Source organism: Rosa chinensis, chromosome 1, assembly GCF_002994745.2.
Source record: "Rosa chinensis cultivar Old Blush chromosome 1, RchiOBHm-V2, whole genome shotgun sequence".
NCBI classification, from domain to species: Eukaryota; Viridiplantae; Streptophyta; class Magnoliopsida; order Rosales; family Rosaceae; genus Rosa; species Rosa chinensis.
In genome coordinates, this window is record NC_037088.1 from 14387399 (window position 1) to 14401950 (window position 14552).

Below are 14552 nucleotides of genomic sequence, written 5' to 3' on the forward strand. Positions count from 1 at the left end.
AGATTTGACGAATCTAGCTTGTTCGTGTCTAGAGATAGGGTCTTTCATTGGGATCCTGGTCGTGCGGTAGTGTTTGAAACGGTGATGTGCCGGGGAAGCCTTTGGCTGGATTATTTACTATTTGTTTGGGATTTTTTTTTTCCTCTTTTGATATGTAATATGTGGCCCATTTTCTGGGTCTACTGTTGTATTGGTGTTTACCTTTAAAATAAAATAAATTAATGTTCTAGCCAAAAAAAATATAAAAATCTTACAACAAAGTTTACCAAAAGAGAACCACGTGGTGTGATGTATTGGTCAAATGGCCTAATCTGGAACTCTCAGGTCTAGCGTTCGAATCCCAGCTCCATCCCCTGGCCAGCAGATTTGAGGGACCCTTTGGGTTCGTGCGTCTGTGGTGTAGTGGATTAGTCTGGGTTTGACTGGTTTTCACCGCAATGTCGGTGCAGGTGTCCTGGCGCTGGGATATCACTGCATGGGTGTGTGAGTTACTAACAACTAACCCGATCAAAAAAAAAAAAAATTTACCAAAAGAGCAGAAAAAAGAAGAAGAAGCTAATTTTACTGTCATTGTACTCATGTACTAGAGAAAAATCAGAAAATAAAAGGGGCCATCTATATCCAGGCTGATCTGGTTGAACCCAGTAAATGGTTTCCATGAAAAATGAAATAATGTGCATGTGGAATTTAGATATGAACAAGGATCCAAGTCCATCAATAAAAGAAGTCAAATCTTACATGTAGTAAACATGCTCAGGAAAGTAATATTGATTTCAACTAATGGAATGTTTTTGTTTTTAAGAATTAAGGCCTTGTTTGATTCTCAAAATGGAAAAGTTGGGAAGCGAAAGTTTATCCTTTCCTGTGTTTGGCACACCTAAGGAAATGAACAATTTTCTTGCATGAAGGGAAAAAGGGGGGGGGGGGGGGGGGGGGGGGGGGGGAGGAGAGAAATGGATCCTCCCACACCCTATAGGATTCATTTTCATTTTCTCTCATACTTTTCTTGCATTAGTTGCCCATTAATTGCTTACTCTAAATATTATTTTAATGTTGTTATTACCAAATTATCCAAGATATTTTTTAATCCTGGATTGTTTATGTTTTGATAATAAGGATATTATTGAAAAATTGATGTTACATACTTTCATTCATGCACAAACCAAACATCGGAAAAGAAAGTAAAATACATTTTCCGATTACTTTCCCGGCATTTCCAAACATTGGTAGGGAAACAAATGAGAAATTTACTTTCCCATGCTCATGGGAAACACCAAGAAACCAATTTACTTTCCGACAACCAAACGAGGCCTAAGATTTTATTCGTTACATAAGTTCTTGATTGATCATTGTAAACATATGTATTAATAAAAGAGAATTAAATCTCACAATAGAAAATTTGAACCTGACCAGTTGTGAAGTTGTACTCAATCATGTATCATATATCTGTTAAAAACAGAACAACCACCTTTAGAAGACTATCCAAATTCACTATTCTTATGTACAATTTTGAACAACACCAGTTAACCAATCAGCAAAGCTAAATTGACATCCTTTCTCATGTTTGCAGATAGAACTTTGGGACATGAGATGGTGAATATGTAATTGCAGATGGAATATATTATCCCATGTTTGGAGGTCAAACCAACTTTAATAGGGAACCATGATCTTCAAGTTTGGAAAGTTAGTGTATCATGTATGAAAACATAGCTGTTTCATCCATGGTAAATGACTTATTCGTTGCATATGTGAAAATACTAGATGGAACAATAATTGTACAGAACTTTTCTCATAGGAATTTATCTAACGAAAATATAATTCATAACACGGAGAATTGCTGACGCAGTGTAAACCTCTCCATTGAGGAAACTTCACTGCGTGGCTTTTAACGTAGCCAACACGAAAAAGATAATCCAATATGAAACACTAGAGTTTATAGAATACAAGTAGTGTTGTTCTCAACAAACACTTTCACTTAGCAACACATGCTAACTTGTTTTACAACCGTTCTAACTTCTAATCCACAAATCTAGATAATCTATCTTCAACTTTTCTTGCTCTCTAATGAATCACTGATCTTGATAGTAAATATGTATGATTATGCAATGGAAATACACGAAACAGGTAAAGAAGGTTTTTCAAAAATGATTTGAACAAGTAGTTCAAAAGTGGACGATTTTATGCATACAAAAACCCTACCTGGAACTTTAGTTTTTGAGACCTTTTATAAGGGAGAAACACTCCCCCTTAATCGAATCTTGTCTTAATTATCAATTAAGATAAATATAGGAAGGTTTTAAAACTGTTTTTGAATAAACAATCGAAACTTTCCTAACCAAGATCAATCCATATCTCAAATTGATATGCATGATAAAAACTCTTTAATGCAAATGAGAATATTGAATCAATCTAACCAATATGCATATCAATTAAAATCATGCAAAATGATATGGACTGAATACCATATATGAACTCAAGATCAGTGAATCAATCCTGCTTGATCTTCTCTTCATGATCTGATTCTGTGATCTTCCTCTTTGTGATCCAAGTCCACTTCATCTTTTGTTTTCCTTGTGACAATGGGAAATCATGCATTGAATGGTTATAGCCGAATATACTTACAATCTCCCCCTTTGGGCATTCCCATTCAACTCATGATTTTTCATCTTTTACCCTGCATGTTAGTTCTCACAGATAAACACTAATCACTAAACAAAGAGTGCTACTTGGATTAAGGAATCAGTTTCCATCCTTTTCCAGATCCAAGTTGCCAAAATAAAATTACTTAGAAATAATAATAGAAAGCATCCCAAAAGTATCTGTGCTTATGCACTTACAACTTCAAAAGAAAATAACTTTTGTCCATGAAAAATTAAAAATGCAGAAAACAGAAATAACAAAGAAAAATCTTTACCCCTCCCCCTTTGAATGGGAGGGCACGTCGAACTCCTCAATAAGCTTGGTGATAGTGTCTAGAAACGCCTCTTCATCAATGGAATCCGAGCTCTCCTCTGGTGCGACAGGCTCCTGCATGGCGTTGGATGTCAATATGCATATCAATCACTGATCTATACTACATCAGTGAATCAATCCTGCTTGATCTTCTCTTCATGATCCGATTCTGTGATCTTCCTCTTTGTGATCCAAGTCCACTTCATCTTTTGTTTTCCTTGTGACAATGGGAAATCATGCATTGAATGGTTATAGCCCAATATACTTACAATATGTATAAGGGTCTTGTTGTGCGGAAGTGTCAAACAAGTATGAAGTACCGAAAATATGAAAAAAGATAAATTAATAGAAAAATTCAGAAGACCAAAGATTTACTTGGTTCATCCCAAAATCAAATGGTTACATCCACGGGCAGAAACAGTGAGGAGATTCCACTAATATGAAAAAATAGAAAGAGTAGCTATTTTGTACTAGTTGGTAGTAGAGGCCGTTACAACAATTTGAATTGGATTATTCCAGATACTCAAGCAGATCATGCCACGCGTCCATCATGATACGGTTAAGATTCAAACTTCATGCAACATATTCAAATAGCCAAATGGAAATGAAGGTCATGCTTTAAGTATGAGTTTTGTTGCTAAGATGACTTTGTTTGCACGCACAGATATTAGCCTCACTATGCTCACTGGTACTAGTATTAGCCTCACTAGGCCTGCTAGTTTGCACACAATCAGATACACCACCGCACACAATAGCCTCACTGTGCATAATCTTTGGCACATTAGTAGGCATAATTATGGGCTACGCCGGTCGTAGCGTACACCTTTGACCGGCCTTAACGAAAGGGCATAACAGTCCTTCAAATTCAAGTTAGAAAGATTACGTGGTCAGGGTTAAAAATCTTCTACTGCAGCGGTAATTTCAGATTTTAGATCACTGCTAGTTGAAGTGTTGAACTGTCAAAGGCACTGAGATATAGATCTAAAATTCCTGATCCACACCGAAATTGAAGAGGAAGGGCAGAAACACAACGACACAACCCCTTTGAATTTCAAAGAGAGGATGCAAAACTACTTGAGTGGAAGTAATGATGTCGGAAGCAGATCCATCTCTATAGCCTCTGCTTGCAATATTCATTGAACATGAGCTAGAGGTGCCACCACCACTTTATATTGACGCAGAACCACTTGACATGAACTCAGAAAGTCTCAAGCCCAATGCAAATATTAGCTGTTCATTAGAAACGAAGAAGAAAAATCCAATCATCTGTGCCAAATTGAGATTGAAGCTAGATCATCTTTGATAAGAACATATGGGTTTAGGAATTAAATGTTCGATCAAATTTAATGGGTGAACAAATGGGCGGATTGAATTGAGATTTTGATTCTGGAGGCTTATCCATAGACTGTGAGATGGGTCGAACGAGTTGGAGCCATCTCTAGTCCATCACTGCCATGGTATCATTAAATTGAATGGTGATCAATGGAATTGGATATTGCTGTAGGAATTTTTTTTCTAGAGTAATGGGTATTTGTCGATAGAACTGGTTGAAATGGTGGTGACCGGTGAGAAATAGAGGTAGGAAACGGAGGAAAATGAAGAAGAATCTGGAAAACTGACTAAAACTAGAAGAAACCGGTTTAGATGAGGTAAAAATAAAAGTAAGACTGCATTAATAAATTTGCAATGGTATTCCATTGGCTAAGGCAATAATGCTTTGTGGAATGATAGCTACTTCTGTGCAGCCCAATGGGCTAGCAAATTTCTTGAGGAGTAACAGCAGCTATATATCCATGGGGGCGCGAAATCTCGGCAGGAGAAAACAAAATGGCAGAATCCTCCGAGTGGGCGACTGAAGGTGAATGTAGATGGTAGCTACCGGGCTGACTTTGGTGATGGAGGAGTGGGGGTAGTAATACGTGATGAACATGGTGTCTGTTTGGCAGCTCTAGCACGCTACTTCCCACATGCTTCTTCCGCTTTGCACATGGAAGCAAAAGCATGTAGGACAGGGCTTCTCTTAGCTATCCATCAGAACATGACTACTCTTGTTTTTTAGAGTGATTGCTCCCTTGTGATTACTGCTCTACAGCATGATGTGGAAGATCGATCTGAAATTGGGCGCATTATGGATGATTATAAGTCATATTTGACGTCTTTGCACTCTTTTCAAGTTAGACACATCTTCCGTGAAGCAAATGGTGCTGCAAATAGGTTGGCACACCTTGCTAGTTTTAATTATCTTTCTGATGTTTGGTTAGATGAGTCTCCTGTTATTATTCGGGATGTACTCTACAAGGACTTTTGTACTGATGATCGAGGTCAAGGTATTATGTCCCCCTCGACTCATTTTAATTCTAATATAATAAGTCAGGCGTGGGGATGAGCCTCCCAGTTTGGCTGGGTTCCAAACCCCTTTAAAAAAAACAAAAAAAAAGGCATAGAGTATATATAAGGTGGCAGTGTTGGATTAAGCCAACTCATTCCCTTTCTTTTTTACATTTTAAAAATTAACTGTGAAGATTAAGTAAGGTCAAATCTAATCATTTTCAATTTTAATTATTTGGTTCACACTAAATCCTTACATGTCTACTAATGTTGTCTAGCTTGTTTATTGATAGTAAAAAAAATAAAAAAATAAAAAAAAATTCTAGAATGAAGAAGGTGGAGGAAATAGAATTCGACAAATTTGATCGTTGGATGTGATCAAGGTGGAGAAATATGGGTAAAGTAAAAAATTTACATGTTTTCGTCATCGTTTTGGCTTCGATCCACTTGGTCAACCGTAAAGTCTAACTATAAATCAAACTAAAACGCTCATAACCACTCCCTCACAACTTCTTTTCTTGATCCGTCAACTCTCACACTCTCATGGGGACGAGCTGTATCAACCAATGTAAAAATTTCAGCATGTTTATCTGTCCCCATGATTCAACTCCCCTTAGGGATATGTAATTGCATATTGGGTTAAAGCATAATTCAACTCCCCAACGCAGATCAAGGCTGAAATGATGACAAAAACATGTCAATTTTTTACCATATACATGTTTCCCTGTGTTGATCAAATCCAACTGTCAAAGTTGTCAAATTCTATTTCATTCACCTTGTTCATCTTGGAAGGTATACACTTCTCTACAACTAGTAAACATGCTATGCAACACTAGTAGGCATATAAGATTTTTGCGTGATCCAAATAATACAAATTGAAAAATTGATCGATTTGGCATTACCCATATATCTAACACGTATTAATAGGTACCGTGTAAAAAAAAAATTAACCCAATCAACCTTCATTTTCATATTGGTCAAAAGGGTCAACCCAATCTGTGCTTATGTCTTCCTAAGAAGAGCCGAATCACAGGGAGATAACCATCCCGAATTTTTCACATGGGTTGATACACCTCGTCGCCGCAAGATTGTGAGCACTGATAGATCAAGAAAATGAGCTACGAGGGAGTGGTTACGAGCATTTTAGTTTGATAAGTATTTAGAATTTAGGATTGACCACTCAAATCGAGGTTGAAACGATGACGAAAACATATACATATTTTCATGCCTTGATCACATCCAACAGTCAAATTTATCACATTCTATTTCTTTTACTTTGTTCTTCTTGAAAGGTATACTTTCTCTACAACCAATAACATGTTATACAACACTTGTAGGTATATAAGGATTTTGTGTGATGCAAATAATACAAATTAGAAATCGATCGATTTGGCAATACCCATGTATTTAACACAGATTAATAGGTACCGTGTTAAAAAACTAACCCAGTTGGTCTTTGTTTTTATATTGGTTAAAGGGGTCAACCCAATATACGTTTATGCTTCCCTAAGGGGAATCGAATCACGAGGAGATAAATGTCTTGAATAATTTACATTGGTTGATAAACCTCATCTCCATAAGAGTGTAAGAGTTGATAGATCAAGAAAAGGAGTTGCGAGAGAGTGGTTATGAGCGTTTTAATTTGATGAGTATTTAGAATTAGGGTTGACCACGTGGATCGAGGCTTAAACGATTACGAAAACATGTCAAATTTTTACCATAGCCATATTTCGCTGCCTTGATCACATTCAATGGTCGAATTTGTCAAATTATATTTCCTTCACCTTGTTCATCTTGGAAGGTATAGTTTTCCATACAAGTTTACAACTAATAAACATACTAGACAACATTAGTAGGCTATAAGGATTTTGTGCGATCCAAAATTTTAGGCCATATATTTCATAGTGATTCGGCTCTCTTTACAAAAATATAAGCATTTATAGGGTTAGCCGCTTTGAACGATGCCGAAACAACAGTGGACTGAGTTAATATTTTGTTGTAAGACATGTTACTACGCAATAAACATATAGAAGATTTTTAATTTATTAATTTTTAATTTCATTTTTCTTTGAATTTCACAAAATATGGAAAAATATGCCCTAATGTGGAAAAAGTCCATCTCCATTATTGAAATTAAAATGCATTATTTTTTTATTAAAAAAATAAATACGCATTTTAATATAATGCAAGCAATGTGTAGTTTATCATTTTTCTACAAAATTTGTTACTGAAACAAAACTATTAAACAAAAGAAATGACGCTTCTTTCAGATAAAGAAAAAACAAATGGAAATTTTTTATAGAAATTCTTAGATTATGTGATTTATGAGAAATACTTTCTAAAAATTTTTTGAGATAAAACATTAAATATAAAGGTTCAATAATAAATTTTTGGGATGCCGGGAATAATTATTATGAATTTATGAAATTTGAAAATTATGTAAATTTATTTTAAATAAAAGAAAATTCGCGGTGCAACCAAACACCGTCTAATCTGAATATAATTCACAAAAAAAAAAAAAAAAAGTACTTGTCGGATCAAACATCCCAGATACTCGACCCGTTTCTCGACCGCCGACCCGCGAAAGTACGTAACCCAGTCGGGACTCTTCCGTATGGCCACTAAGCGGTGGCGCATGGCTCCCCATCGCTTCGTCTCCTCGACGCGGTTTCAAAATCTGGACACCCAACTCAAGACTCTTTACATGCATAGCAGGAGAATCTGAAAACCGCAGTCTGCACTTCATTCATATGATTCATGTCTGGGTCTTCCCGGTGCGCCGCTCAATTTCGCCATTGAAGTTCATCGCAGGAACTCTTCCTTCCAATCTCAATCTGGGCGAGTTTGTAATAATGTCGTAAATTTTAGGGGTTTTCTCCGATCTCGGTTCGATTTGGTAGTCACGGATTTTGAGGTTTTTCCTTTTTGTGTTGTTGAACTAGGTAGGGAGTTCATACTAGAGACAGTAGTAGTTTATGAGAAGCGAATCTGTCTTTGGCCCGCCAATGAAGTTGACAATTTGACATGCATAGCAGCATAATTTGAGAATCGTATAATTAATCTCGCCAAAATCGAATAGATCTTGAGTAGCTTTCTTGCCCCAAACAAATCGAAAAGACCCCAAGTGGTCAATTGGGTATGCATTTGGGTGATCTAGGCCAAGCTCTGACATGAATCCAGAACTGAGAAGATATGGGTTTAAGCAAAGAGAGTTTAAGAGAAGAAGAAGAAGAGTGGTGGGCGCATGAGATGTGAACATTTGGCTGCTTTATGGGTCCTGCGAGGTAAATCCAGAATTCATATGAAATCCACAGAGCAACCTTTGTTCACCTCAGCCCTAGTTAGCAATGCGACAGAATCACTAGTTGGGGTCTGAAACTTTTTCCCTACAATCGTGTAAAAGCAAGGACTTCTATGTTCTTTACCAGTTATTATGAATGGGGATGAACAAGGTGTCCAGGACCCTTTTGGCGTCATCAATGAATCAAAACTTTCTCACCATAAATTAATGAATTACCCTTCAAGTGTCATGAAAGCCCTTCTTCACTTGTCACATTAGACTTGGTCTGCACATCATGCTCATCTTGAACCTCTCCATTCTCTATTACTTTAACAATATGTACACCATGTTTCTGTTGGATGCTGGAACTGATGCTTCTTATAAGTGGCAAAGTTACAACATGCTATTTGATGATATCAAATGCTCTACAGATCTTGCCAAAAAAAAAAAATGCTCTACAGTCATTTTTGAACTTCTCATTCAGTCAACATGCAACGTTTGTTTCATAATCAGCTACCTCTATGATTCTTGTCCCCCTCATTATAGGAAGCAGCGGTGGAACTAGAATGAAAATTAGGGGTGGGCTAATTTAGCTCTGCTTACAAGAATTTTTTTTTTTTTTTTGGTCGACGATGATTCCAAGAATTTTGGGACTCAAGTTTATAAGGAATACTTTTTTTTGAAAGAAATAGGTCAGCTCTTTCATTAGATTCAGCAAGCAGTACAAAAACGAAACACCCCTATGGGGTCGACAGAAAGCAATCGTTTCTTAGAACCTCATGACACCCTATTCTAGAAGAATAAAATCCCAAAAAATCCCGAGTACACCCACCTTTTAGGAAGTCTACGCACCATTATTCTGACAAAAACCAGAAACCTCGAAGCAGATGATGACATACCATCCTCCAAGCATAAATAGCAACTAAGGCACTGATTTTTGCGACCCAAAAAGAAATTAAATTAAAATAGCAGTAGAAGGTGGCAGACCACCTTCCACATTATCCTCTGCATCAGGAGACCCAAAATGGGCCCAAAACCCTGTCAAAATTAACCACCTCCAGGGCCCAAGTTGGGTAAACCCTAGAGCCCAGCAAGCCAGTTTAAGAGAAACCCTAGCCTCCCCAACAATTTTGCCGTCGCCGTCATCCCAGCTGGCCCAGTAGGGCGAAATTGCTAAGGGCACCTCAAGCACTCCATCACAGCCGTGCAAGCTGCCGCCGCCATCGCCGTGGATCACAACCCTAAGGGGATCAGATTCCAACCAGAAACCGTTGCCGCCTCCAGACAAAGTACCACCTCCACCATCGAAGACCAGATACTCCGCCGTCATGAACCAGAGGCAACCCCTGCACCACCCCCATCGTCTGAATACAACGAAAAGATGGAGCAGAGAACGAAACGATCAGCTTGCCTAGGTTCTTCATTCGGAGGCACACAGCCCTGCCACCAAGCCTTACCACCTCCAACAGAAGCAATCTGGCCACCGCGTCGGTCGCTACCACCACCATCAATCGACGGATCAAAAGCAGATCCATCATCACTATCAACAGGACTACCAAACCAGATCTGAACGATCACGATTCCAATCCCAATCCCACCAACATCAGCTAAATCGCCTCCCCAAACCGAAGATAGAGGAAGACGAAGAGATTTATCGCCGCTGCCATAAGAAGAGAGAAGCAAGCGAGAAGGTTTGTCGCCGCCGCTCGCCGAAGAGAGGAGACGACGATATTTCTCTCGGGAGAGAGTCAGAGCCATTAACTTAGATACCGTCTTTCAATTTAATTATTCTAAGTTTATAAGGAATACTAACAAAGCATGCTAGAACTAAAGGAAAAAAAAAAGGAGAACAAAAAGGGGAAAGAGAAAAAAAAATTAACAGGCTAGATTGCCTTTAAGAGAAGAAACTTTTTAAGAAACTAGGAATAGAAAATGTTGTAAGAAAATAGAATGGGAGAAGAAAATGGGAAAAAGACCAAAAAAAAAAAAAAACAGGAACAAAAGGGGGAAAAATGCCAAAAAGGAGGAAGGAAATGGGAAAACAGCAACATAAGGGGGTTGTGAGGACTCAAACCAAGGTGGGGATCTTAGTAAGAAAGGAATCAACTCCACGATTTGCCAAGTGAACCAAGCTAGTCTTGTTAGGAAGGCACACTTATACTATATAAAATATCGCAAGAATTTATCCCTTGTTTGGAGGTCAAACCTACTTTCATAGGGAACCATGATCTTCAAGTTTGGAAAGAGTATCATGGATGTAAACATAAATAGCTGTTTCATCCATGGTAAATGACTTCCTCATTGCACATCTGTAAGGGTCTGTGTAGATTAATTTATCATAAATCTAGCTATAGATTAATATCTTTGCTGCAACAGAAAATTTATGATCTGGTATAGGTAGAGATATGTACACCATGTTTCTGTTGGATGTTGGAAATTAACTGATGCTTCTTATAAGTGGCAAAGTTGCAACTTGCAACTATTTGATGATATCAAATGCTCTACAGATAGGTAAGCACGCTAGTCATCTTTAAACTTCTCATTCATCAGTCAATATGTTTCTTTTGTAGCTCTTGTTCAAGTGGAAAAAGAGAGACCTTGCATGATACTCAGTTTTTGATTGATGGTATCATCTTTAAAGGTTACCTGATGAAGTCGTTGCGTCATTAATTGCTTCAAGATAATGGGTCAACGATTGACAAAGACAGACGATAATGGGTCATCAGCAACATTACCTATGGAATTGAGTTCTCCCTCATGAATGGAGACGCACCTCATAAGCTCAAAAAAGGAGAGGCTTTTGGACCATTCGCATCTTTTATTCTGATTAATTTCTTTTTCTAGCTCCCAATCACTTGTGGGTTATAGAGACTCTAGAGAGAAATGAGGTGTATATATTCGGGGATTGTGTATGAGAAGTTGAGAACATATACCTTGTTCTTGTTACAGTAAGCATCAAGCTACTCTTCTTGTGGACGTAGGTCTCACTAGAGGCCGAGCCACAATAGTTCTGTGCAATTGTTGTTGTGCATGCTTGATTTCATTACTTGTCAGGTCACTTTGTTTTTTTTCATGCACTAGGATTTATTTACAACAGTAACTCCATTCAAAGATGGTGGTATCTGCAAAAACCAACTCCTTGATTCGGTAACCTCTGGTTGCCTTAGGAGCTTCCATCTTTAACTTAATTTAAGTCATTTCTAATCACAAAAAAAAATATTAAAAAAAAAAAGCTCATCGGGATGTTAATTAATATGTGTTTGCTTCATAATCAGCTACCTCTTTCATAGTTCATTGATTTTTGTCCTCCTTATTATAGGAAGCATTAAGAAGGCCTTTATATGGATCATTTTGTTATCTGCACATCACGATTCAATATCACAAGACATATCATATAAGTATCATGATTTTATTGGAGTCATAACTTATTGGACTATGACGCATGAAATAACAAATTTTGCGGGAAATTCTAAAATGTAAAAGCGCAGAGATCGTGAAGTCCAAATTAACCAGCTGACCGGTTCGATTCTTTTGCTTTACTATTTATATACTTTTAATTTTACATTATTGTACTATGTTGCTTTAACATTTTGTTTGTACACCTTTCACTTTTTCCTAGCAGAACAGATTCAATTCACATGGATTGGTGGGGCTTCCATGAGCCTCAATCATCGTCCTACTGTTCCTAGTCATCTTCATGACTTTTCCGAACAAAGAATAAAAGTCTAAATTAAGGTCCCTACTTTGTTTTCACATTACTATGTATTCTGTTATTTATTACTCTGATCCCATCTCTTCCTCCATCTCACTCTTCAAGTCTTCTTTCAGTCAATACATCAGATTATCAAGAAGATGGGAGTAGCAAGGCAAACAGATTTAGCATGCATTTCAGAAGGTGAAGGATCATCATGTGTAGAACAACATGCCATCATTGAAGCCGCACCGATTGTGTCATCCTACAATGACAAAATCCGTCCACTCCTTGACGCCGTTGACAAGCTCAGGAGCCTCATGGTTATGGAGGAAGGCATTCAGCTCCCCACCATTGTTGTTGTAGGTGACCAATCATCTGGCAAGTCAAGCGTCCTTGAATCCCTGGCCGGCATCAGCCTGCCACGTGGACAAGGTATCTGCACCAGGGTACCCCTTATAATGAGGCTTCAACACCACTCTAGTCCTGAACCAGAGTTCCAGCTGGAGTACAATGGCAAAGTTGAGCACACTGATGAGGTCAACATAGCTGATGATATTATCAATGCCACCAATGCTATTGCTGGGGGAGGTAAGGGAATTTCTAACACCCCATTGACTTTGTTGGTGAAAAAGGATGGTGTTCCGGATTTGACTATGGTAGATCTCCCTGGAATCACTAGAGTTCCTGTTCGTGGTCAGCCTGAGGATATCTATGATCAAATCAAAGTCATGATCATGCATTATATCAAGCCTGAAGAGAGCATCATTCTCAATGTGTTGTCTGCTACTGTTGATTTTACAACTTGTGAATCCATCAGGATGTCACAGAGTGTGGATAGAACTGGTGATAGGACTCTGGCTGTGGTCACAAAGGTTGATCAGGCTCCCGAAGGACTATTAGAGAAGGTTACAGCAGATGATGTTAGTATAGGTCTCGGTTATGTCTGTGTGAGGAACAGGATTGGAGATGAAACTTATGAGGAGGCAAGGGCTAAATCTCAACAACTATTTCAAACTCATCCTTTGCTGTCTAAGATTGACAGTTGGACGTGCTAATGATACTTATAAGCATAGTAACCTGGCAAGTTGACTTATTCCTGGCCATTGGATAATCATTGGCCGTAGACATGCACATATGTGGCCATAAAGGGAGAGGACATGCGACGTGGGCATGTTAATTATGAGAGTCCAGTTTGAATTTGAAAGTGGTAATAAAATATATAGAAGCACTTCTAGCACCTTAACAATGACAAGCTTGTACCCAGACTTTATTATTATGAACATCAAACTTTATTATTATTATGAACATGCAGCTAGGAGGCACACACATTGTGGGGGATATTACTTGTTTATAACAGTAGAAACATGCCGAAATGTTTGAATGTGCCACATTTGTGTGGTTGATAGGCGTGGCAACGCCCTAGTATATATAATTAGTCAAGCATGTGTCCAGCACCGAGATGGGTAGTATTATAGGTGCTGCTATTTGAGATTATGTAACATGATTTGTGCTAAAGTAAAGGCACATGTCATTTATAGCTTAATAAAGATATGAGTGCTAAGTAAAGGAACTTATCTTTGTTTCGTGTTGTTCTGCTCTGCCTTTCAGAGAAATGTGCAGATCACATATCGGTGCCCAGATCATGTTGGAGGGTGACTGGAAGAGGATCATGACTGGAGACCAAGTGAGTTAAACCGGTTTTCAGGTAATTGAAGTGGGTCTTGAGATTGACAGAGCCATCAAAGATACGTACTGGTGCCTAGATTGGGTGCGCAGAATAGATATTTCGGTGCCCAGAATTAATTTCCTCCCCTTTCTCTTTTTTTTTTTTTGGAATGGTGAAGATCACCGAGACTGAGTGATTAAGCAAGGCTGGAACTTGCCTCCAACCCCGAGACCGAGATGGATTAGCTGCTGGAAGGGGTGTTGCGATACCGAGAGAGGGAGTTGCAATAGTTAGTTGTCGGAGTTGCGATACCGAGTGAACTGCTATGCTGCGAGGACCGATCTGGCGAGTTGTTGCCGAGATGGGTTCCCGGATCTCTTTTTTTTTTTTTTGAATCGATACTTGGCCAAGATGGGTCAGCGAGACTGGGAGGCCGAAATCGAGTTATTGGGGCTCCGATACCGACAGCCCTGGGGATTCCAAGACCGAGATGGTGAGCTTCTTCGATGCTCTTGGTGAGACAAGTCCATGAGGCCGAGATCGAGAGTTGGAGACTTGACGACTAGTATCGACTTTGAATGGAGGCTATGGTTGCCATTAACTGGTAGCTGTCCAAGGAGGAGAGACTATAG

General features: G+C 38.5%; 1 protein-coding gene across 1 annotated transcript; it reads left to right on the forward strand.

The window, feature by feature from the left end:
• The first annotated feature begins 12301 nt into the window (after nt 1-12301).
• Nucleotides 12302-13670, forward strand: LOC112201858 (putative dynamin-related protein 4A). Its single transcript, XM_024342784.2, has one exon. It carries the CDS (start codon nt 12413-12415, stop codon nt 13307-13309), a length of 897 nt encoding a protein of 298 aa, XP_024198552.1. The 5' UTR covers nt 12302-12412; the 3' UTR covers nt 13310-13670.
• The last annotated feature ends 882 nt before the right edge of the window (nt 13671-14552 follow it).